At 53.0% G+C, this 24,533-nt stretch overlaps 1 protein-coding gene across 9 annotated transcripts; it reads right to left on the reverse strand.

Moving 5' to 3' along the window:
* Positions 1-23,508, reverse strand: LOC120373463 (tubulin polyglutamylase TTLL13-like). Of its 9 annotated transcripts, none has more exons than XM_039491883.1 (16): positions 23,382-23,508; positions 20,466-20,775; positions 17,742-17,782; positions 16,448-16,566; positions 15,773-15,903; positions 12,709-12,865; positions 12,280-12,432; positions 11,352-11,437; positions 10,736-10,961; positions 10,015-10,199; positions 8,540-8,728; positions 7,835-8,018; positions 7,253-7,453; positions 3,197-3,569; positions 1,950-2,199; positions 1-535 (listed from the first exon to the last, which is right to left on the reverse strand). In XM_039491883.1, exons 2-16 carry the CDS (start codon positions 20,765-20,767, stop codon positions 523-525), a joined length of 2,610 nt encoding a protein of 869 aa, XP_039347817.1. In that variant the 5' UTR covers positions 20,768-20,775; positions 23,382-23,508; the 3' UTR covers positions 1-522. The 9 variants fall into 9 exon arrangements, with proteins under 9 accessions (XP_039347817.1, XP_039347816.1, XP_039347820.1 ...); XM_039491882.1 differs by having other exon boundaries at positions 23,332-23,482; XM_039491886.1 differs by having other exon boundaries at positions 12,289-12,432; positions 23,328-23,482.
* Positions 23,509-24,533: the final 1,025 nt, after the last annotated feature.

Below are 24,533 nucleotides of genomic sequence, written 5' to 3' on the forward strand. Positions count from 1 at the left end.
TAAAACTGTATAAAACTTTACTAAGACAGATACAAAAGAACAAACTCTTGCAGCCCTGAAGGAAACAAGCCCTGCCCTCCTGTTGCAGTGCTGATCAGTAGGTGTGGGGGAGAGGCTGCAGTTACAGGCTGGGGATCCCAGCTACAGGACAAAGTCAGCTGGAGAGGATGGTGCCGAATACTATTAACAAAATCACTTGCACAGCATTGTTGGAAAACAGCTCTGTCCAATGGAGACGTGACTCTAGAGCGCTCACTAAATGGTGTCTGAAGTGCTCAGCCCTCACTGAGAGGGCTCCTCATCTGCAGCAGACACCGGTGTCCTCATCACTAGCCGCCAGGTCACCACAGCAGGCCTGGGGTCACTGTCTCCCTTGTCTCCCCCTCATCTGCCTGGCCCCTTGGAGGTTTTTCTCCCTTCCATGCAGAAGAAAGCAAGTCTTTTGGCACAGCCATCACCTTTGGCTGCAGGATTCCCAAGGCCGTTGGTCCCTTTCTTCCCCAGAGACTGTTTGGCCAAGGTTCAGGTCCATTTCCTGTGGGAGAAGCAAGCAATCACTGATGAGAGAAGGTCTGGGTTTGCTTGGGGGACACAAACAGAGCAGATTGGAGAAGCCAGAGAGCTGGGGAGCAAAGGATCAATATGCTTCTCCCCCTCCACAGCTCAGGTGAACCGGGCTGGGGAGAGAGGAAACTACAGAGCAAAAACAGGTTCCAGCAGCTAAGCCTATGGCCCTCTGCAAGCTTACTGGTGCAGCCCAGTGGGCGTTGCAGGCAGAGCGGATGCTGGGATACTGTTCATACCTGAGTGCAGACAAATTGTGGTGGAGAATGCTCCCGTGTGGCTTGTAGTGGGAGCAAAGGGCAGGGTACCCACCAGTTACCCAAACCTGGGGCACTCTCACAAAATCTATTTGCTCAGCCCTAGTTTCTGAACATTTGCCAGACCCTTTGGCAAAGCCCCCATCCAGCTTCACGGGAAACCCCAAGAGCTGGAAACCTTCTTCTTTCAAATGGTAAATAAGGGTTAAACTGAGACATTCTGGGTGAGGACAGAATTCTGTCCCAGCTCCTGAGGGCAGGGCCCATGGGCAACGGTGAGCGGCGATTCACCTCTCGTTTCATATCGATTTAGTGGTAGCCTCACTCCCGCAGGTTGCATGGTGACCCCAGGTTAGCTTCCTTTGTACAGTCAGATATGAACAAGCAAAACTGGGTTTAGACATGTGGCTTGACCTCCCACTCATCAAGCCAATCAATTCCCATGGGCAGTCCCTTCCAATGCAAGCTGCCCCGAGACGCAGCTCTGGCAGCTGTCGGACAGCAGCATCACGGGAGCGTGGATTACCATGATTTCCCAGTGCCTAGAGGCCAGCCCCCTGTGGTGCTGGGCACCGCGCACACACACAGTGACAGCCCCCACCCCAAAGAGTTTACAATCTAGGAAGGCCACGTTATAGCCCATTTGGGAAGAGCTCGGTAAAGGAGTCTGTGGAGCTGCTCCTGCATGGCAGCAGGGATGTTCCAAGGTGACAGAGGGGTAAGGAGCTTTTCTCTGCTGAATCAGGAATGGGAAGAGCTCTCAGCAGATTTACAGCATTGCTCACTGCAGGTAATGCAACCCATGGAGAACGAAGCAAGGGCCTGGAGAGGTGGCCCCAGTGGGCGAAAATACCAGCTGATCATTTAGATTTCATTCCCGATGGTCTCCAGCCTTTGACAGTGTTTATACAGGGCTGGCCTAAGCTGCCGTGGCTCTGAAATGCAGCCATCCCTGGGGTGGGACAAACCTGCTGTTAACAGAACACACTACTCCACAAGAGGAGTTTGTCAGGAAGGGTGGGGAGGTGAAGAATAATGTACTCTAGCTGGAATCAGGGCAAATCAGCTCCTCAGTGAGCACCAGTGGTGAGGAGCTCACTGGAAGCCAGCTGCAGGCAGGGCCGTTACCTGTGGTGGTTGAAGTTGAGAATGGACATGGCATTGGCGCGGTGTGAGGTGTCTGAGCGCTGGATGATGGGAGCAGAGGCAGAGTTGATGGCTAGCTCATGGACTGCAGCACGGTTGAGGGAGTCTGTCACTGAGGGGAAGGTATAGTCACTATACGTGTGATTTGGAGCCTTGCGAGCATGAGCCAGGTAGCTCAGAGAGTCGGCGTAACCACTGGCCACGTGGAGGGGCTGCCTGAGGGCATGGGCATCTGAAACGAGAGCACAGGAGGGATACAACGCAGGGCTGGAGCATCCCAGGAGGAACCCCAAAGGTGCCCCTTGGTGACTGGCTGGAAGCTGGGGCAGTGCTCCAAAGACGGGATAAATACCCTGCCCCTCAACTCCTCTCTTCTGCCAGAAGCCCTGACTGCAGCAGGGCGCAGGAAGGGCAGTGTGGCTCTGGGGAGGGGACAGTGAGAGAACTAGAGTTACTGCAGGTGACAGTGTCTGTGCAACCCCCTCCAACGGCGCAGGACCCCCGGTAGTGGCACTCCTTCGGGAGGCTGGGTGGGAATACACAGGGTTATTGACTGACACCCTGGAGCCATGTCACTCACTGGGACCCCCTAAGATACTCTTGGGCCATAGCTGTCTAAAGGGACATTATGGCACCCCCAGTCCACTCCCATTTCTACAACTGCTCTCCTCAGACATTATTGTGGCCACTGCCTGCTGCTGCCCCACCTCCCAAGCACTATTGAACTTACACCCTGCTCACTTTGCCTTAGCTCCAGCACGCCCAATGCAGCAGCCATTCCCATGTGCAGGCGCAGGGGAGGAGAACACATCTCCCCAGGGACAGAGCTCTCCACCGGCTTCCAGTCCTTAGAGTCCAGCACAGACTCACCCTCTACAGGTCTCTGAGGGTCTTCATTGATTCTGAGCTTGATTTCCCTGCCTACTCCCTGAATATGAGACTAGAGACTAATGGTGCCCCAGGGCTCTGAGTGTCTCCGGGCTGAAAATTAGACTAACTGAGTAAGATGGAACCTTCATTCTACCATGTCACCAGCTGTACCAGAGGAGAATGCACTGGGAATCCAGTCAGGTGAGGGAAGGTCGCCTGCTAACCAAACCATACCAATGCAGGGAACAGGAGAGCCATAGACGCCTGGAAGGCAACTCAGAGCTGGGTTATGTCTCCTAAAAGAGAGGATGCTTTAGAACTGACACCAGCAGTATGCCAGGCCCCGACTCTGTACTCACGGCTTTCGACCTTGTTTCTGGCGCTGGAGAATCTCCGGCCTCCCACATTCAGTATCTTTGCCACAGCACAGGGCTCGTTGACCATCGGTGTCCCCAGAGTGTGGCTTCCTAACCAGCTCATGTTCTTCTGCGGCTGCAGGCCATGCTGTGGCTTATACTGTGCACGGTAGGGGATGCTCTGGCCCATGCCTGACAGGGTACCCAGGAGGGTAGGAATGAAGCCCTGGTTGCCCAGCATCCGGGCCCTGGCCGCAGGCTGCTGCATGATCTGCTGTCCTAACTCCCGGACTGTGCCTCCCAGGAGCGAGAGGGGGACGAGGGTCATTAAACTCTGTGTCTCCTGGTTCCCAAACACGTCCTGAAGGAATCGCGGCTGGAAGAAAAGAAGAGCAGCGACTTATGTTTTAATTCCTGTGGGGCATGGTTAGGGAGCGGAGAAGGGCTGTCCTCCTCATAGACTTGGTCAGAACAGAAGGGATCATCCTGCCACCTGCACATCACAGGCCACAGAACCTCCCCCGCCCACTCCTGTAACAGATCCTGAACCTCTGGCAGAGTCACTGAATTCCTCAAATCATGAGTTCAAGTCACAGAGAATCCACCACTTCTACTAGTTTAAAACTGCAAGTGATCCATGCCCCATGCTGCAGAGGAAGGTGAAAAACCTCCAAGGACTCTGCCAATCTGACCGGGGGGAATTTCTTCCTAACTCCTCTATTTAACCTATTACTGTTACACCCTTGAGAATCCTCCCTGTGTTTTCACCCCATTTACACCTCACACTTGCAGGTAGGGATTCTGAGGCTAGAAGGGACCAATGCGATTCTCTGACCTCCTGTACAACACCGACCAGAGAATTGTACCCAGCGATTGTTGCCTGCAGCCCATCACTTCTGGCTCAGCTAGAGTGGCTGTGTTACACAGTCACACCCACCCTGGATTTCAAGACACCAAAAGATGGAGAATCCACCATGTCCCTTGGTAATTTGCTCCAATGGTTAATCAGCCTGACTATCAAAAAAATTATCTTATTTCTAACCTGAATTTGCCTCACTTCAGCTTCCAGCCACTACAACTTGTTCTGCATTAGTCTGCAAGATTACAAGGCTCTTTACTCAGAAATCTTTGTTCCACGTAGGTACTTCAAGACAGTGATCACCCTTCGATTGGTTACGCTAAATGGATTGCGCTTCTTTGGTCTCTCACTGTAAGGCAGGTTTTCCAGACCTCAAACCACTCTTGTTGCTCTTTTCTGAACCCTTTCTAATGTATCACCCTCCTTTCTGATGTGTGTCCAGCAAAGGACTGGACAGGATGCGCCTGTCAATGCCAGAGGAGGTGATGCTGAACCCCGAGAAATTTCTCACTCATCACTGGCACAAGAACAGATGTTAGGTCTCCAGCATGGCAAGTTAACAGCCAAGCCTCACAGCCCTATACAGCCACCATGACTAACGGAGACAGTGATTAGCGGACTACTGGCTTCACTCCCTCCTGGATTTTGGACCAAGCATCTCTGCAGCTGCATAGCATGTTGCATGTTTTGGAATTGACTAGGAAGCCACCAGCGGCCCAAGAAAACCCAACAAGCCTCTCATCTCACTCAGATGTTCCCCAGTTCCGGATTCCATTGGAGCAGCCATTTGAAGTGCCCGGTGTTCTGCTGCAGCACTGTCTGCTGACACATGGGAGTCCAGGGAGTGCACTGGATATGGCAGCAGCATCTGTACTGCAGCAAAGCTCTGGGCTTGATACTGGGACACTCATCCAGAGTGGGCCAGTAGCTTTGCAGGCAGAAGCCCATACAACAAAAACACTAACCCAGGAACCTATCCTTGCTACAAAGCCTGTTGCCAATTCTGTCCACATATCTATTCAAGGGACACCATCATAGGACCTAATCACATCAGCCACACCATCCGGGGCTCGTTCACCTGCACATCTACCAATGTGATATATGCCATCATGTGCCAGCAATACTCCTCTGCCATGTACATTGGCCAAACCGGACAGTCTCTACGCAAAAGAATAAATGGACACAAATCAGACGTCAAGAATTACAACATTCAAAAACCAGTCGGAGAACACTTCAACCTCCCTGGTCACCCAATTACAGACCTAAAAGTCACAATTCTTCAACAACAAAAAACTTAAAAAACAGACTCCAACGAGAAACTGCAGAACTAGAATTAATTTGCAAACTGGACACCATCAGATTAGGCTTGAATAAAGACTGGGAGTGGATGGGTAAATACACAAACTAAAAACAATTTCCCCATGCTATTTTTCCCTACTGTTACTCACACCTTCTTGTCAACTGTTGGAAATGGGCCATCCTGATTATCACTACAAAAGGTTTTTTTCTCTTACTGATAATAGCCCACCTTAATTGATTTGTCTCATTAGAGTTGGTATGGCAACCCCCATCTTTTCATGTTCTCTGTGTGTATATATATCTTCCTACTGTATTTTCCACTCCATGCATCTGATGAAGTGGGTTTTAGCCCATGAAAGCTTATGCCCAAATAAATGTGTTAGTCTCTAAGGTGCCATAAGTACTCCTCGTTCTTTCAGCCCCCCGAGTGACCTGCTTTATGCTGAGAACAGGGCCTTACTAATTATCCTTAGCACAGTGCACGTTTCTAAAGCACTCAAGCTACGTGACATGCACTGTGTGTGAAGTTAGTATACATGCTACAGACTGCTGTCACATTCCCTGGGAGGGACCAGCCCCACAGAATGCCAGGAGATCAGGGATGGGCATTTGCCAGGGTGCAATTTTTAGACAAATCTTTGTTGCTCCTTTCAGCCCCACTTTGTCAAAGGGCTCCCTTTACATAGGTCTCCCAGCTGCTAGACAGCTACTCCAGAGTTCACTTTCTTCAGCTAGTAAAACTGTTACTGAAATGGAGAAATAGCCCCCGTATCTAAAGGTGATCTGATCTCTATGGGATGTCTAATGGCCCAGCATTGTAGGTCCACATTCTCTTGCTGCTGCTTGTTGGTATATGAATATTGGCACTAGGACAGGGAGTGCAGCAGAAAATCATACTCATGGCCACACGTTTTCCCTGACAAAGGCTTGATGTCTGACAGAGACTCTGGCTTCCCCAAACTTGTTTTTTTCCCTACAGATTAAAGTAATTTTTTTCACTGCAGGAGGAAGGGGCATTCAAGGCATTTCCAGTGCCTACAGGAGCTCATGTGGGCAGTAACACTAGCCATCCTGCGGACTGTGAATGGAACCCTCTCCCCACATCCTGCACTTGATCACTGGAAATATACCACAAGTGCAGTTCAAGTCTGACGAGTGACTATATGGGCTAGTCTACACGACACAGGCTCTGCCCATGCAGCCATGCCCGCAGAGCGTATGTCAACAGGAGGAATTTTTTGGCCCCTGTAGAAAGGCCACCTCCCCAGATGACGCTAGCTAAGCCAGCAGAGTGCTCGTCTGTGGGCACAGCTGTGTCTACACTGGGTTCTGCCAGCAGAGCCTGTGCGTTGTGTGTGTCTTCACATCCCTCACCAACACAGCTGTGCTGACAAAACTGTAGTGTAGAGCTGGCCGAGAACAACAGCCCCTTCTTCTCCAGCAGAGCAGCTCCTCTTCTTCACAAGGCTTTCACTCCTGTTAGCTACCTCAAGTGAAGAACACACCTGTGTTCCCTAGTGAAGACAAGGGCACTGAGAGCAGATGTTCCAGTATGCACAGCTCAGCCTCAAGCCAGCACAGCAGGCTGTACTGCACACTGGGACTTGTGGGGTCCAGAGGCAGCACTTCCATATTAAGAGAGCAGGCTCCTCTCTTCTGTTCCATGGGATGCTGATAAGATGAGACCCCTCAGGTCAGGTGCCTGGACCCTCCTCTGGACTCTTGAGGTGTCCCTGAGGAATCACTTTTTGACCCTTTTGAACACACCCAGCCAGAGGAACTTCTCCAGGCCAGCGGTGCCCAGTGTCCTCGGCTCCTCCTGCTCCTGTCTGCGCAGGATCACCAAGAACACCACCTACTGCACTAGCCCTGGGAGGTGCCTCTGAGCAGCCCACCTTTACCTGGCTCTCGGAGATATTGATGTGGGGCCTGTGGACATCCACAGGCCTAGGCTCAGTTGTGTGGAGCAGCCGAGAGAGCTGATCCACGATGCCCAGACCCCGTATGAGGTTTTCGCGCTGCAGAAGAGCCTTGATCCTCTCTACTTCCTCATCTTCCACTATCTCCTGGGGCCGCATGGAGTCAAACACCATCTGCTGCATCTTAGGACAGAAATACACCTCGAATTACAGCATGGTCTGGGGGGCTGGGCCACAGACTAACAGAGGGAGGAGAGTGACTGCGGCCACAAACTTTGCTGGGGTCAGGAACAGGGCCTGGGCCACAAGTTCCAGTGTGGAGCAGGAAGAAGACCCCGGCCACAGACTCCAGGCAGGGGTAAGAGGGGTGGGGGACCATAGACTTCCATGGGCTGGCTGTTCCCAGCACTCCCAGCACAGGTCAGCAGCAATACAAACTCCATGAAGACAAGCTCAGTCCTTGGCTGGGGTGGGAGACGTCAGTGCCCCCAGCTCTCCTCCTGGTGCCAGGTGGCTCCATCTGACCCGCCCCATGGAGCTGCATGCTGGATGGAGCAGTGGTACCTTCCTGTCGCAGGTCCTGGCGCTGTTGTAGGTGAGGCGAGTAGGAGGAGCCTTGGCCTTGCTGCGGATCCGGGATTTCTCCCCAGCTGACTCTCCCTGCAGGTTCTCCTTTCGCTCCTTTTTCTTCTTCCCAGTAGAAGCCTCTCGTTGCTCTTGCTTCAAGCGAATTTCCTCCAGCTGCTGCCTGGCAAGAACCAACAATCTTGGTCACTGCCGCTCAGTGTGAGATCTTGTGCCAAGCTGTGCTGACCCCAATGGAGGGGACATACAGCACAGCCAAGGGTTGCTATCAGGAGCAGGGTCCAGGATGGCGAATGTGCTGGGAAATGGCCCCGGGCCTTTAAAAGCTGTTACCACCCCCGTAAGGAAATGCCCTTTGCACCAGGTTGTGCCACCTAGATGGGGTGGAGACAGGCCTACTCAGATGCAGCAGGACGCATGCTATAAACCACTTCCAGAATCCATAAACAATGGACTCTGGCGTGTCTCCCTCTCAGATCCAGAGGCAGGGCAGAGAGGTTATGTGGAGGACGCGGTGCCTTCCCCATCCCCTGGCAATGGAGCCAGGGCTCCTCTCCTAGGCGCTCCCCCGCCCACACCCCATGCTTTAGGCAGCAGCAGGCGTTCCCAGCAGAGAGACCAGCGGTGAACACTCTCTGCCCCATGGCATCCAATGAGGAGGGCTTTTCCACAGGAGCAATGTACCTGGCACACTCCTCTCTTGCCTTGGAAGCCACCGTCTCCTGGAAGAGGGAGCCACTGTGCTTGAAGAATGGCTCATACTTGTCTGTCTCGCGCGTGGGGTAAATGCGCCGGTACCCTCCCAGGTGCGTGTTCTCATACTTCTCCGCTTGGGCCAGCCAGGCCGCCTGGCTGCTCTCTAACTGCTCACGTCTGCCATCAGAAAACAAAGATGAAAGCAGGAGGAGCCATGGAGACACATCCCTAGAGACTGTTGTACAGGCAGCAGGGTGGGACAAGTTCCAGACGCTGCCCTGTCCAGGAGTCTAGCCGGCCTTTCTCCCCTTCCCCTCCCCATCTGGGAACCCTGGCGTGCATTCACTGCACCAAGCCAATGCACCTCCCGGTTGGGGTCGGTATCTCCTCCAGCTGGGCAGTACAGGCAAAGCAGGGAGGCTCAGAGCTCCTCTCACTGTCCCCACCCTTCTCAGCCAGGAGTACCAGTTCACAAGAGCTCAGGTGTCTCAGCTGGGCCTGCCACCTTTCATCCAGCTCTGAGCACTCCAGCCTGGGAGAGGGGGCAGCCCAGCCCCACGCAGCGGGGCTGGAGCAGTTTTTATAGTGGGGGGGCTGAGAGCCCTTGAACCTAACTGTAACCCCTGAATATGATGGAAACCACTTCAAGCCAGGGGTGCGGCAGCTCCCCCAGCACCCTAGTTCGAGCATCTCTGGACCCAGGGGCAGCAGAGCACAGCACGGGTCCAAGCTTTAGTTACCTGATGTCATTAATTGAAACTGGTGTGTGGGAGGGAGCTCCTGCCCACCCTGCCTCAATAGGTGGCCAATCCAAACTGGCCTCAACAGTTGTGCATTGGCTTTAGCTGTGAGTAGACACGTCTGCACGAGTGGGAAGGGAAGCAACGCTGCTTTGTGGAGAAGTAGGGTTGTCAACCCTCCAGGATTGACTGGGAGTCTCCTGGAATCGGCATCGATCTCCCAGAGACTATTGAAAGCAATCCAGGAGATTTTAATAGGATATTTTAAGAAAATGACATTACATCATGTTGGGGGGAGGGATATCTCCCTGAACAGCTTCAGTCAGAGTTGGCAACCCTATGGAGAAGTTGGAGTCTCAAAGCGTTTGTGGGAAAAAGGCCACGTGTCACCAGGTACGGTGCCCCAGGATGGCCAGGGAGAGCCTTGTGACCAAAGCAGGCACAACCGAATGGGAGAGGTAGTAAGCAGCCTGGGACGGGGCTGAGTCCAGAGTCCCAGGAATCAGACACGTCCCAGAGGCTGGGAGCCTCAATCATGGGTCTCCTGTGGGATGATGAAAGTCTGGGCCCACTCCCCTTGTTACAGGTGACAATGTTCTCAACAGTGCCACAACCTCAGAGGGATTTCAAAAGGCCACAAAGCAGCCTTTGGCCTCTCATGCTTGTTCCTCTGTTCCCTTCTCCCCAAAGGCCTGCAGCACTCCTCCTTGGGGGGAGCAGTACCTGGCTTCACGAGGTGGCTGGTGGGCCTGGAAGAGTCGCTCCTTCACCCGTCGCTTGTCCTCTTCCAGCACCTTCCTCTTGTCACAGGCTCGCAGGTTTATCAGCTTGATGGCGTCACAGAGCAAAGCGTCCTTCACCTCTCGGTCCAAGCGCGAGTCCGTGGTGAAACTGGGCGAGTGATTCACCTGCCAAGACAAGCGGCACATGTGCAGTTCTACAAATCTGCTGCAGGCAGCCAGATTGCTGGCCTCAGACCCTTCACCACCTCTCAGGCAGCCCCTTGTCCTACAGCTGCACTCTTTCCTACCATGGGAATAGCAGTAAGCATTGGCTGTTGCTGCTTTCCTGGCACAAAGTGCCATCTAAAGATCAGCAACTGGCCTCTCACTGACCACCAAGGACACTGAGGAGGGCACATGCAGGTCTGACTGGTGCTGCACAGAGCCATGCAGCCCTGTGACTCAGGGGAGTCCCCGTTATTACCCCAGGAACTTGGGCAAGACATTTCCTTGTGCACTGGAGATTACTTGGCTATTTGCCTCCAGAGCTCCTCACTGAATGGAGTGCTGCAGAGATTGCAGGTGGCAGCATCAATCAAACTAAAACTGTCTGCAACTTGCCCCAGGCGTTAGTTCTACTTCTCTCCTTGGGCGACAAAAGCCCCCAACCATCTGCTGTGCAGAGGGGAGAGTTCCAGGCCACCGGAGGGGTTTTCACTCACCTCCAGCAGCCAGGGTTTCAGCTTTCTGTCTAGCAAGATGTCAAAGCCCAGAATCTCAAAGCAGGCACAGCCAGTGATGTGGTTGGGGAAGCAGGTGCGGTAGTTGTGCTTCAGAACAGGGTGGGCTGAGATAAGGGCCTTTATAATGATGTCCTCAATGTCTTCCCAGAGTTCTGTTGTGTTGTAGCTGTTGTCCATCATCCAGGCATTCAAGGTAGACAGTTTCCTGTTTGGGGAACAAGGCGCTGATCAGAGCTGTCCAAGTCAAAGTGCTTCTGCAGCAGTAGCAAGCAATGTCACCACACTGGCTCCATGGGTCAGAAAGGCGTGGGGAACTCAGGGGACTGAGCCCCAGTGCTGCTTCTTACAAAGCCAGCCAGCCCCAGAGGCACCCCAGATACAGGAGCCCCTGAGGGGGCAGTTCTGTGCTCAGAATTAACAAGCAAAGAGACAGTTGGCCCAGGAGCCCAAGACACTGACGTGGGTGACCTCCACCTAAGTGACCTTAAAAGAGAACGTTCGCATGGGGTGAGCCGCTACAGCATGCCAGCCCCATCAATAGGGCCTCCCAGCAGGAGGTGAACGAGGGTCTCTGGTGGTATAGGCAGGATGGTACCTCTTACTGCCCATCATGTCGTCTCGGATGAAGTTTTCATTATGTTTGTTGATAGCATAGTTGGTCAGGTGCATGCAGATATCATCCTGAGAGAGGGACAGCAAGAGACCTTCACACTCAATCTCCGAGTGCCAGTGAGAGACAAGAGGCCCCAGATGCCCAGCAATGCTTAGCCTTCTATCCAGCAACTGCTGCTCACCTCTGCCCCAGCACCACCACCTCCTCCCCTCCCCAAAGCCATTCCTTCACCCCAGGCCTAAATTCTTCGCCCCTCCACTCTGAGATGCCTGATTTCAGGTCAGCATCAAAACCGCACAAACCTATGAACAGGTGGTCAGAGCCCGCTGTGGCTGAAATCTGCTCAGTGCAGCAGCAGCCAGCTGGTCCTGGACGCATCTCTCAGATTGTCCACCCCAGCACAAATTAGAGCTGCATGGGACTGGTGTCATCTAAGCCACTGGCAATGGCTTCTGAGGAACCATCTGCCAAAATCAGTACTTGGTCCTGCTAGTGAAGGCAGGGGGCTGGACTCAATGACCCTTCAGGGTCCCTTCCAGTTCTAGGAGATTGGTATATCTCCATTTATTATTTCTCCCTTTCCCTTCCCATCTCCCCATTCTCCATTTGGCCTCCTGCCATCTCTGGATGCTGCCAGGGGGATAATCACCCTGTTCTGCCCCTGAAGCCTGGGCAAAGCAGGGAGCAGAGCAGACTGAAGGGAATGGGGGCTGTGCACCTGGGGGATCCTGGAGCTCCTGAAATAACCGTCCTGACGTGGAGCAAAAGGAATGGGGGAAAGGCAGAACAGAGCAGGAAGCAGAGGAGAGAGAAGACGAGAACGAGGCCGTGACTTCCCAGTGGTCTGCATGCCCTTAGGACGAGTGTGTGTTAAGCCTATTGACGCTACGCCAGTTGCTTGGAAACGTCCCTTCTTTACCAGGTTGCTGCTGCTGGGCTCGATGTACCTCATGGTGGCAAACCGGGCCAGCCCTTCCTCATAGACAAAAATCTTCAGGGGGTCACAGGATGTGACCAGGACGTAGATACGCAGGTCAAATTTGAAGCCATCAATAAGGAAGGGCTGTGAGAGAAAAGGGAGGAGTGCCCGTGAGATACAATAGCATTGCTAGCTGCATTGCTGACTGCATGGCTCAAGCTCTGCATTCCCAGTTGCTCAGCTGGGAAGGAGAAGTGCTGAGGGCAGACTGGCAATGGCTCTGCTGGGAGGTGGCAACCTCGATGCTGCTGGCTGAGCTCTCACAGTGGAAGGCTGGCAGGAGTGGGGCACAGGACACTGGAAGGACATGGGAGGCCAGAAGCTCACACCTTTTTTCCAGGACAGTGGGAGCCCCGTTACCTTAGATATGTACTGCTGGCAGATCAGGTGCTCCCCGTGTTTAATCTCCTTTGGGTTGCGGGTTATGAAGATGCCCCTCCCTTGGCAGCCACTGTCTGGCTTGCAGATGTACGTCCTGTTTTTCCTCATGCGCCCGTAGGCCTGGAAATCCCCATAGCTATGTAATGAAGAAGTAGTGACTGTTAGAGCTGCAGGGTTCATGGCTGTTTGGCGCAGTGCATGCTGGGCCATGCAGGGCTCAGCACTGGTGGGGCAGCCAGAAGAGCAGTCCTGCACCACACTGAACATTATTTATCACTGTCTCATCACAGCCTGGGGGAGAAAGCCCTTATGGCTCTCAGCACCGCTGGGTTAATATCGCCGCCTCCGCCACAGAGAAAGGGTAACAGAACGGCAGCTGCTGCCTAGTCAGGACCCAGCAAGGTTTTAGCTCTACTACTGTGGAGGGAGCAGGGGGAAAGTAACCAACCCTGGCCACAAAGGAGAATGAAACAATAAACTACAACGGCGGCTGTGACGTTATTGATATAAATTGGGACCATATAGAACATGGGTTGCAACCAAGGTCCTGTAGTGGCACCAAATCTCAGGTAAAGGGGGTCATATAAGGTGTCTAAGACCAGGTTCTGGGTTGCTGGTTATGATTATGCTGTCTGTATGTCTGTGTATCATTTTGTAGTTGAAGTTATAAGTATTGGCTCTGTACTGTCTGTATTTTGTATTATGCTCTGTTTCTGGGAAAGATCCCAGACAAGCTGATGTTAGCCCTGCCTAGCTGGCTTGATGGCCCATTAAGGGCCATCAGCTACACAATTGACCCATGGAGAGAAGGCAGACACGCCTTGTGACTCAGCAAAGTATGCAGGGACTGGCCCATGTGACTCCAGGCTCCATCTTGCTGTAAATTTCCACAGTGAAGACAAAGAGATTCTTACACCTGGAAAAGTCTATATAAGGCTGATGCATCATCTCCATCTTGTCTTCAATCCTGCTTCTGACCTCTGGAAGGACTTTGCTACAAACTGAAGCTCTACTCAAGGGACTGACTGACCCATCCCAGCGGGGGATGTATTCCAGAGACTTAATCTGAACCTGCAGTTTACTCCAGCACTGCTGCAAGCCTGAACTAAGAACTTTGCCATTACTGTATGTAATTGATTCCATTTAACCAATTCTACCTCTCATCTCTACCTTTTTCCCTTTGTAAATAAACCTTTAGATTTTAGATTCTAAGGGATTGGCAACAGCGTGATTTGTGGGTAAGATCTGATGTGTATATTGACCTGGGTCTGGGGCTTGGTCCTTTGGGATTGAGAGAACCTTTTTCTTTTATTGGGGTGTTGGTTTTCATAACCATTCATCCCCAGGACGAGTGCACTGGTGGTGATACTGGGAGACTGGAGTGTCTAAGGAAATTGCTTGTGTGACTTGTGGTTAGCCAGTGGGGTGAGACCAGAGTCCTTTTGTCTGGCTGGTTTGGTTTGCCTTAGAGGTGGAAAAACCCCAGCCTAGGGCTGTAACTGCCCTGTTTGAGCAATTGGTCCTGATTTGGCACTCTCAGTTGGGTCCCGCCAGAATCGCTCCGTCACAGTGGCGTAGTCGGCAGGACAGGGATGGATGTGAGAGGAGGACGGAGGCCCAGGCCAGGGTGCTCTGACCTGGGGCATAGCCAGGACAGGGATGGACGTGAGAGGAGGACGGAGGCCCAGGCCAGGGTGCTCTGACCTGGGGCATAGACAGGACAGGGATGGACGTGAGAGGAGGCTGGAGGCCCAGGCCAGGGTGCTCTGACCTGGGGCATAGACAGGACAGGGATGGACATTAGAGGAGGCCAGAGGCCCAGGCCAGGGTGCTCTGACATGGGGCATAGCCAGGACAGGGATGGGAGAGAGAGGAGGGGAGGCACAGGCCAGGTGCTGACCTGGGGGGTAGACAGGACAGGAGGGATGGGGATTAGAGAGGAGGGGCCAGGCCAGGCCAGGGTGCTCTGACATGGGGCATAGCCAGGACAGGGATGGACATGAGAGGAGGCCAGAGATGGCCTAATCTCCAACAGTGCCACACACTGATTGGTTCCAATGCCAGCTGCTGGGTGCCTCAATTTTGAAAGTCAGGCCGCTTATTTAGATGCCAAATATGAAGCTAGGATGTGCTTCAGGCCCCAGTTTGAACATCCTGTCCACAGGTTATTGATCCCTCTGCCTGTGAACTGACGCCTCACCACACGCTGCTGTGATCCCTTCTAGCCCTCTTCTGGATTGTGTGCTGAAAGCCTCCCGCTCCAGCAATGGGCAAAGCCAGGGGTGCTTGAGTGCTGGGAGGCAGCCAGCTGAGTCCACGGCACCACGGCAGACACATGGCCAGCAATGAGCCTTGCGCTCCACCCAGGAGCGGCCAGGTCCTGCACACCACCCTGAAGGATCCCTCCAGCTGACCAAGGAGGGGTGCTCATGGACTGTCAGGGGAAATCCCACAGAATCACAGAAGTCAGAGACAAAAACAACCTTTTAGGTTCATCCCTCTGCCCACTGAGGGCCAGGGCAGGATTTCTTTGCAGTCTATTTCCCGAGGCTTAGTCCAATTCAGATTTAAATCCCTCTAGGGATGGGGCTCCTACCTCTTCCCTGAAGAGAACGGTTCCACAACCTACTACAGCGTGATTACAATCCGAGATCTGGGACTCTCTAGGTAATAATTGGAGATATACCAATCTCCTAGAACTGGAAGGGACCTTGAAAGGTCATCGAGTCCAGCCCCCTGCCTTCACTAGCAGGACCAATTTTTGCCCCAGATCCCTAAGTGGCCTCCTCAAGGATTGAACTCACAACCCTGGGTTTAGCAGGCCAAAGCGCAAACCACTGAGCTATCCCTCCCCCCTATAAATATAGAGCCACATCTTCTTACATCCCATGGAAGGCTACTGAGGCTCAGAGTCAGCAGTGGATCCTCCAGAAAGCACCTTCCCCATGGAAGCTAAGTTCAGTGGTTCCCACTACCCTGACCTCCCTTCCCTGCAGACAGCGTCCACTTGTCCTGCTGCTGGCTGGCAGTGCTGGTCACTCACTCAGCAGGCAGGCACCAGGTGCGGGGGAAGATGCTGTACTCTTTGGGGAAGAGTTTGAGCATACGGTTGAGGTTGCGGGCCAGCAGGTCCTTCCGGCAGATCTCTGTCATCCCCGGGAAATGGTTGATTTTCTGAAACAATGCGCAGCAGAAAGGACAAGTCAGCAAAAGGAGCAGAAGTGATAACCCTTCAGAGCCAATGTGAGTCAGTTCAGGGAAGAACAGGACAGGAAGACAGCTGCCCTGCTAGGTGTGCTTGCTCTGAGCCCCATCAGCATGAGATGTGTTCACACTTCTCTCAAACCTGTGGCTTCCCCTCTCTAAGAACAGCATGATTCACGGAGAGGAGCAGCTGATCAACAAGAACCATGTGCTGAACAAGGGTTCAGCAACAGAGAGGATGGCAGCTCTCCAGCTGTCCTTCAACCTGTGGCTGATGGCTCCACCTCAGGGGTCCTAATGGGGCAAAGGCTCGGGGTGCTGCTGGGATCCTGCTCTCCCTGGTACAGACATGGACAGGCTGTGGGGATTGTCCCATAGGTAACAGAAGGGTAGCACCGATGCTGACCTTGGATACTCTACTTCACTGCACCACATGACATCCAACCAACTCCTTCCTGCCTCGTCCTTGCCTGAGCTCCTCCCACTCGCGGCCTGGTCACGGAGGGGTCTTTACCTGAAACCTCTTCATTTCCATGACACGCTCCAGAGAGACCGAGCAGTCAGTCCAGTACACCGTCCACTCCTCATCCTCCCCCACTTCTTTTAGACCACAGTGTCGGGCAGCACGCCGCACTGCAGCAAAGCAAGCACATGGCAAGAGGCATCTCCAAGTGGGGTCGGGAGATGGACCCCAAGAGTTCACACATCTCTCAGCTGAAGTAGATGGGAAGAGGCAGGCAAAGGAAGGAACACCCCAGGACTTCCACCCACACCTCCAAAGGGGAGAAAGACCTGGTGGGACCCTGGGGAAAGCAGCAGGAACATACCCCTCCCTTAGCTGAACTGTCCACTGGATCTCACTCCTGGACTAATGAAATATGTCAACCTTGGAAGCGCATTTGTCTGGTGGTCCCAGGAAAGGGGCAGGGGCCTGACTCCAGCTCTTTGGAGGTACCCAGTTCACCTCAGCTTCTTAGAAGGTGCCCATCATCATAGTATCTGGCACCTCCCAGGGGGGAGGCATCCAGTGTCCATCATTCCATCTAGAAACTCTGTGGTCTCTCCACAGCAGATGAGACTGTAACTTTCAGTACAGCGATTGTGCTCCATAATATGGAACTTGTGTATAATTGGCATTAACCAATACCTGCCAATAGCCACCTGGACAGAGAAGCTGTCATATGTATTCTAACACCACTCCCTCCCACAGAGAGGAGTAAGGTGAGAATCCTAAACCACCTGCCCAAAGTTCATTCTTGGAGGCATTGGCTGGAGGGGAGGGGTCTCCTGCACAGATCCAGCCCAGGCGAGTAATATATGCAAACCACTGCCATCCCAGGCTGCTCAGTGTCCTACTGTAAGTGAAAGGAGTGCATAGTTTTCAGTGCACGAGTGTCAACGCTGCAAACACCTGCCTCACAACTGGCACTACCTGAGCCCCTGTTGCCAATCTCGGTAGAGAACGTGCTATGGAGACTAAACTCCCCTCTCATCCCTAGAGGGGTAGGGCTCTCCAGACCAGGGGTGAGTGAGACGCACTGGCAGGGGCAGAGTGGGTGGGAAGCTCCCAGTGCTGTGACCAGAGCTGCACCCACTAAGTGCAGAGAGAGCTTCAGCCCAAAGTCTGGGCAAGTTGGCACCTTTCACCAGGGCAAAAGTCACCTCCAAAACAGCAATCAATCCATGAAAGCCATTGCACAGCCCAAACCCAGTGCTAACAGCCTTCTCCAGCCAGGTGTGGGAGCGCCACAGCACTTGCCACAGTGAGATATGGTCTGAACAGGAGCCCTGGCTTGCCTTCAACTCACCGCTCTCATACTTGCAGTTGGTCAGGTTGATAGACAGCAGCCTTGAATGGAGAGAGAGGAGAAAGCAATGTCTCAGTGCAGACATGCCCTGGTTACCAGAGTGGGCAGGCTGCAGGGAGCTATTCCTAGCCAGCTTTACTGAAGGGCCCCATCCCTTGTCCTCCTAGGCTGGGCTGCCCTTGTGCTGCTATTAGATGGCAGCTCCCAGGCCAGCTAGGATGACAGAACTAAAGAGACATTTTGCAGATTTTGTTTTGTGAATTCTAGATCCCAGAGACATGATGTCATCACAGCCCAAACTTCTCTACTATGTGCATTTGGTTTCCCATACACAGCGACTTGTGCAACCATGGTGACTTAACAATGTCTATCTGCACAGAAACACTCAACAAACTTGCTCTGGTCCCATCACAGGGCAGACAGGCCTGGAGCAAGGAATGGAAGAGGGAGGGTTTCCATTCGGAATTCCACATTAGGGGAATCTGAGTGACTCGAGATTCCTTCTCTGATTTTGAACATCCTCCAAAGACCCTAATAGGTTCCAGGCCCCAAAATTCAGAGCTGCCCATTATTCATTCTACTTTTGTCTGATGTTTTTTGAAGGGTGTTTGATGGTAAGTGGCTGAGACCTGGCACACATGTTCTCCCTGGCCACTACTCACCAAATGCTTGTTTTTCATATGAATAAACAAGTTAACTGAACATTTCTTACAAGGGATAATATCTGTTTCTCCCTTTGCATTTGAGGACAGAAGTTCTAGAATAAATTAGGTAAAAAGTGTTCCCTGATGCCCCAGTGGTAATGCCCAAACTTTGCCCACTTCAGGCTCAGATTTTCAGAACTGCATGTGCAAAAACACATTGGCATAATTCATGCGTACCAATTGTCAGTCAAGCAGGTAACTGGTTAGTTGTTCATACACTTCTGTGTGCACAATTTTTGCAATCTGGCCTTTGATGTGCATAAAATGGAGCAGATTGCAACTGCCCTCATCTTCAGCATAGAGGTGGCAGCCAGAGCCTTGATAGGTCACAACATGCAGAGCTGACTGGATGCAGATCCATCACACAGGCTTCCCAAAGAAGGAAACAACAATTCCCACCAGCCCCCTCCCACTGCACTTCCCTTTCCCCTAGGCAGGTCCTGAACCAGGATGTGGCCAGGTTCTGTTTTGGGAATGGGAGCTGCACAACAGCAGGAGAGAAGCCCCAGACGCGTGTGGAACGGGCTGAGATGCCAGATGATACACCTGTGTGCAGGTCTGTATGGTACTCCTGGAGGAACAGCAGCTGGGCAGGAACCCAGGGCACCGGAGCCCCAGTAAGAGCCACTAACTGAGCTTGATTTGGAACCCTGCAAGCACCTATTTGACTGGAACAGAGACTGGACTCTAGGGGGCACCCCACAGGCATTACGTTGGGGTCATGAATCAGCATTCATGACCCACTCCCCGTCAGTACCCAGCCCAAGCCAGGGAAGCTAATGATCCAATCAGTGGCCCAAACTGATGATGAATGCTGGTCATGGGCCACCTGAGGCATGTTGTGCATATGCTAAGAAGAAGATAGAAATGTGGGGCTGGAGCCAACCTCAAACAGTCGTCTAGTCCAGCCCCTTGTGCTGAGGCAGGACCAAGTAAACCTAGACCAGCCCTGACAGGTGTTTGTCCAACCTGCTCTTCAAACCCTCCAGTGATGGAGATTCTACAACCACCCTTGGAAGCCTGATCTGGAGCTTAACTACCCTTATAGTTAGAAAGTTTTTCCTAATATCTACCATAAATCTCCCTGGCTGCAGATTAAGCCCATTATTTCTTGTCCTATCTCCAGTGAATATGGAGAACAATTGATCGCCATCCTCTTTATAACAGCTCTTAACATAATTGAAGCCTGTGATCAGATCCCACCCCCCACTCACACACACACTCTCTCTCTCTCTCTCTCTCTCTCTTCTTTTCTCAGGACTAAACATACATTGTTTAACCTTTCCCCATAGGTCAGTTTTTCTAAACCTTTTATCACTTTTGTTGCTCTCCTCTGTTGTTGAGTCACTCCAACTTGTCCACTTCTTTCTTAATGTTTGGTGCCCAGAATTGGACACAGTGCTCCAGCTGAGGCCTCAACAGTGCTGAGCAGAGAAGGTGAACTAACATAAACTAACTGCTGCACACAATTACCTCCTGTGTCTTACTGTCATACTGATGAGTCTTGACGCCTGACTGGACAGCCCCAGGGCCCAAACAAGACTCGCTACCAGACACTTTGCATTCTAACGGCCCAAGTCTCTATAGATAGGGTATCTGCACACTTTCCTGCGAGCCCTAGAAACATACCCTTTCACGTTAGCCATGTCTCTGAGTGGTTATTGGGACCACCAGGGCTAGTGCCTACAAGGCCCAGATGCTGAAGCATCTACTGTGTTTGCCTCTGAGTTGTGGTACACCTGGCACCCAACTGGAAGCCTAGGGGTGTGGGGCACTGGGCAGCCACAGTAATGACACCTGAAAAGGTAACATTCTCAGCATGTCACGTTCCAGCCTGAGATAAGGGGCCTTTGAGTGCCCCTGAAACAGACAGTCAATCAAAACACAATGGGCAGCTGGCCACACAGCCTCTGCTGGCTCCTCTTTGGGTCTAGTGGGACAGTGAGGTCCGGTAGGCCTAGGCGACAGCCTGAGGAACACAAGGAAGTAGAAGGCAGAGGAGGTTGATCAGGAAACTCACCTGTGTTTTCTCTTTTTCTTTCTTGGAGTGGTCTCTGCTTCACAGTCTTCTGCCATTTGTTCTTTCAGATCGATCAGTGAGACCGTTGCCAGATCACTTTTCCCACCTGAACTGTGTTTACTCTTGTGCCCTAGGCACGTGTCCTCTGTCTCAAAAGCTCCCTCCTGAGGTGTGCCATCCTGCCGCATATCTTTACTTCCTCCACCTAGTCTCTTAATGTGTTCATCTGCAAACTCTTCTTCCTCCTCCTCTTCCTCAGTATCATTCTCTGATTCGCTGCTGTCATTGGAGTTCATCTTCATTCTGTTAGCTGCTCTTACAAGTTGCATATGAAGGAACTAGTCAGTATGTCATGTGCAAGACAACCTGAATTACAGCTTGTACCAGCTTAAACTACCAGCACCAGCTAATATCAGAGTGTCCCAACCCCAGCCAAGGCCCAGGCATAGGCAAGTTCTAGCAAGTCCTTTCTCTTTTACCTGTCTGCTCTTTTCTCCTGGCCTACCCCGGTAATGACCCAGGGAGTCAGCCTTGCCTCTCTCTGCCCTGGTTCCCCAGCAAGCCTTCCACCCACAGAAGCTGTTCCTTTTCCCTTTCCTTTCCCTCTATGCCAGGTAACAGAGATCACATGAACTCACTAGTGCACACTGAAGATCAGATTAGACTCTTTCAGGAGCTCTACCTGGGGCTATTTCTAGGGAAGACTCACCTGTGTGATTAATCTAATATGCAGCCCCAGGAGACCTTTCTAGCTCCACAATAGAGCTCCTGTACCGCCAAAATACCTAAGAGGCTTGACTGCGTTGTCCCTCTCTGTAGAAACTACTGAATGTAGGCAGCGTATAGGGCAAAAGGTGACCCTTTATACCAGGGTTTCTCAAACAGGGGTCGCCGCTTCTGTAGAGAAAGCCCCTGGCGGGCTGGGCCAGTGAGTTTACCTGCCCCATCTGCAGGTCCGGCCAATCACAGCTCCCACTGGCTGTGGATCACTGCTCCAGGCCAATGGGAGCTGCGGGAAGCAGCACGGGCTGAAGGATGTACTGGCCGCTGCTTCCAGCAGCTCTCATTGGCCCGGAGCAGCGAACTGAGGCCAGTGGGAGCTGCAACTGGCTGGACCTGCGGACGGGGCAGGTAAACATGCCGGCCGGGCCCGCCAGGGGCTTTCCCTACACAAGCGGCAACCCCTGTTTGAGAAACCCTGCTTTATACCATGTCACTAATTATTTTTATACACCGTTAAATTGCCACACACAAACTGACAGGCTTAGAGTCATGTCATCTAACGTTTGGCCCCCATTGCCCTCCCAGTTAACAGTTTTTGGCACAATAGCTTTCCAGTGCAAACATCTGCGCCAGTCACTGTCCATTCTTCTACAGCTTCCACGGCTCCACACTCGCACTCACTCCCTTGGATGAGGGATGTGTCTACCCACACCCACCTGCTCCTTACTTTCCCCTTTTTCAGGAAGTTTCCTAAGATCTCAAGAGTACCGCTGAATGCTTAGCCAGATGCACTGTCAGATGGGAATGTGTTATGGTCAGTGAGCTGCTGCTTGGACAAGCCACACATGCAAGTCCCAGCCCCATCCTCCATTCAGGTCCAAGGTCATTGGAATGATTTATGTGGAAATCAATGACCTTTATAATGACCAGCAATGCCTATGAGGCCAGTCTGGCATTGTGTGATATGGGGCTCTGAGTTCAGGTTATGCTTACACATAAGCATCTTTAACATATCTGGGAGTGTAGTGGTGCACACAAGCCAGCTTACTGCACTGTTCACTGGCAGGTGGTCAGTGGGGATTTAGGACAAGGCTGACTGCTTGCAGCTCCTTATACTTAGAATGCCAGCATGTGCTGGCTGACAGGCAGCAATGTCAGTCACAGGCAACGAGAATCTGCCATTACAATAGCCTGGGCAAGCACAGAGGAAACAATGTAACATGGAGTTATGAGGCCTATGCTGTCACTTGAACACTGTTTGTAGGTACGACAGCAATGGGCACCCTGGAAATATAACAGAAAGACAGACTGGCTTCCCACTGCAGCACCCTGGGGCTATGCAGTTACTTTCCCTGTGATGGGCCAGCAGCCAGTCCTAATGCACCCCAGGCCTCGCTTGTCATACGGAAGGTAACTGCACAGCCCCAGTGTGCTTCCTAGAACTATCTGACGGAGCCACTGGAGGGCGCCCCAGCCTCCCGGGCGAGGCAGATGGGTGTGCCAGGTGTATGGGTAAGGCCTAACATCAGTGACCGGCAGCACCACAGGAGACTGACTGCTAGGATAGCCCAGGAGTGCAGGCTCCAGCTGGGGAGTGGGCTGGGGAAGCAGGGCCCAGTCCCCTCATCAAGGCCCATCATCACCCCTCCCCCTCCCCCTCCCTGAGATGATCCACCGCACCCAGAAGGGAGATCTAACTCCTGCAATGCCCTGCCCCCCATCCCCTACTCCCTCAGGATGGGGTCCCCACCCCAGGGAGGCCCTGCCCCACCCCCTGCTCCCCCAGGATGGGGTCCTCCCCAACCCAGGGAGGCCCTGCCCCACCCCCTGCTCCCTCAGGATGGGGTCCTCCCCCCGGGGGGCCCTGCCCCACCCCCTGCTCCCCCAGGATGGGGTCCTCCCCCCCGGGGGGGCCTGCCCCACCCTCTGCTCCCCCAGGATAGGGTCCTCCAGGTTGGGGTCCTCCCCCCTGGGGGGCTCTGCCCCACCCCCTGCTCCCCCAGGATGGGGTCCTCCCCCCCGGGGGGCCCTGCCCCACCCCCTGCTCCCCCAGGATGGGGTCCTCCCCCCAGGGGGCCCTGCCCAAGGGGAGCTGCTCCGCCCCTGCTCTCTCCTCCCTCCGTCCCCCAAGGGTGGGACCTGCCCAAGGCGTCGTCCCTGTTCGGCCCCGGCGGCTGGGCCCCGCCCGGTTACCAGGCCACCCTGCCCCGCATCCGGGCGGGGCGAGGGCCCCCTGGGGCAACCGCGCCTCCTCCGGCTCCCACAGGCCCTGACGCTGTCTCCATGGCGACGAAAGACACCACCCCTATTGAGAACCAAGCACTGGGGGCGGGGTCAGAACACAGCCCGCCCCCGCCACGCGACGCCATAGAGACGGCACCACCGGTCATGTGATCGGTTGGTTGGCCTGGCTCCGATAGGCTCCAGAGGAGGGTGAACTGGCCTTTGATTGGCTGCGGTAAGGGGACAGCGCTTAAGGGCGGAAATAACAACTCCCAGCATGCCTTGCAGCAACGCATGGGCTGTTTTCATAATTGAGACCCGTGAATAGTGAGGCTCCCCGAAGATCTGTACTGGGACCAGCGCCGTTCAGCACATTCATAAATAACCTGGGCAAGGGGGTAAACAGTGAGGTGGCAACATTTGCAGGCGATGCAAAATCACTCAGGCTAGTTAAGCCCAATGCAGATTATTTCACAAAACTGGGTGAGGAGCAAGAAAACGGCAGATGAAATGCAATGGTGATAAATGCAAAGTAATGCACATTAGAAAACACAATCCCAACTATACAGATAAAATGATGGAGTCTAAATTAGCTGTTACCGTTCTGCAAGGAGAGGCCTGGACTTGACATGATTTATAGCCGCCTTGTGTATGGACTTAGCATAATAACTCAAGAGAGAGAGCTTGGAGTCATTGTGGATAGTTTCCTGACGACATCCACTCAATGTGAAGCAGCCGTCAAAAAAGCGAACAGAGTGTTGGGAATCGTTAGGAAAGGCATCTCTCTAACTAAATCCATGGTATGCCCACACTTCAAATAGCGTGTGCAGTTCTGGTCACCCCATCTCAAAAAAAGATACATTAGAATTGGAAAAGGTTCAGAGAAGGGCAACAAAAATGATTAGGGGGATGGAACAGCTTCTGTATGAGGAGAGATTGAAAAGACTGCGACTATTTGCCTTCTAAAAGAGACGGCTAAGAGGGATATGATAGACTTCCACTACCCCCTGCAAAACGCCTGCAGCCTCTTGGAACCTCAACCCCTGCCAACACCTCCAGCATGCCCCCAGCCACTGGCAGCCCCGACCCCCACAATGCTCCCCCACAACATATCCCCAGTTG

This window comes from Mauremys reevesii, linkage group 10 (genome assembly GCF_016161935.1).
Source record: "Mauremys reevesii isolate NIE-2019 linkage group 10, ASM1616193v1, whole genome shotgun sequence".
NCBI classification, from domain to species: domain Eukaryota; kingdom Metazoa; phylum Chordata; order Testudines; family Geoemydidae; genus Mauremys; species Mauremys reevesii.

Bases quoted from the DNA above. Each gene is read 5' to 3' on its own strand.
- LOC120373463 (XM_039491883.1), bottom strand. From the start codon at position 20,767: ATGAAGATGAACTCCAATGACAGCAGCGAATCAGAGAATGATACTGAG. The intron at 12,866-15,772 runs GTGAGTGACCAG...TTCATTACATAG, and splicing joins ACCTGGTGCCTGCCTGCTGA to CTATGGGGATTTCCAGGCCT. The intron at 8,729-10,014 runs GTACTGCTCCCC...TTCTGATGGCAG, and splicing joins CAGCCACCTCGTGAAGCCAG to ACGTGAGCAGTTAGAGAGCA.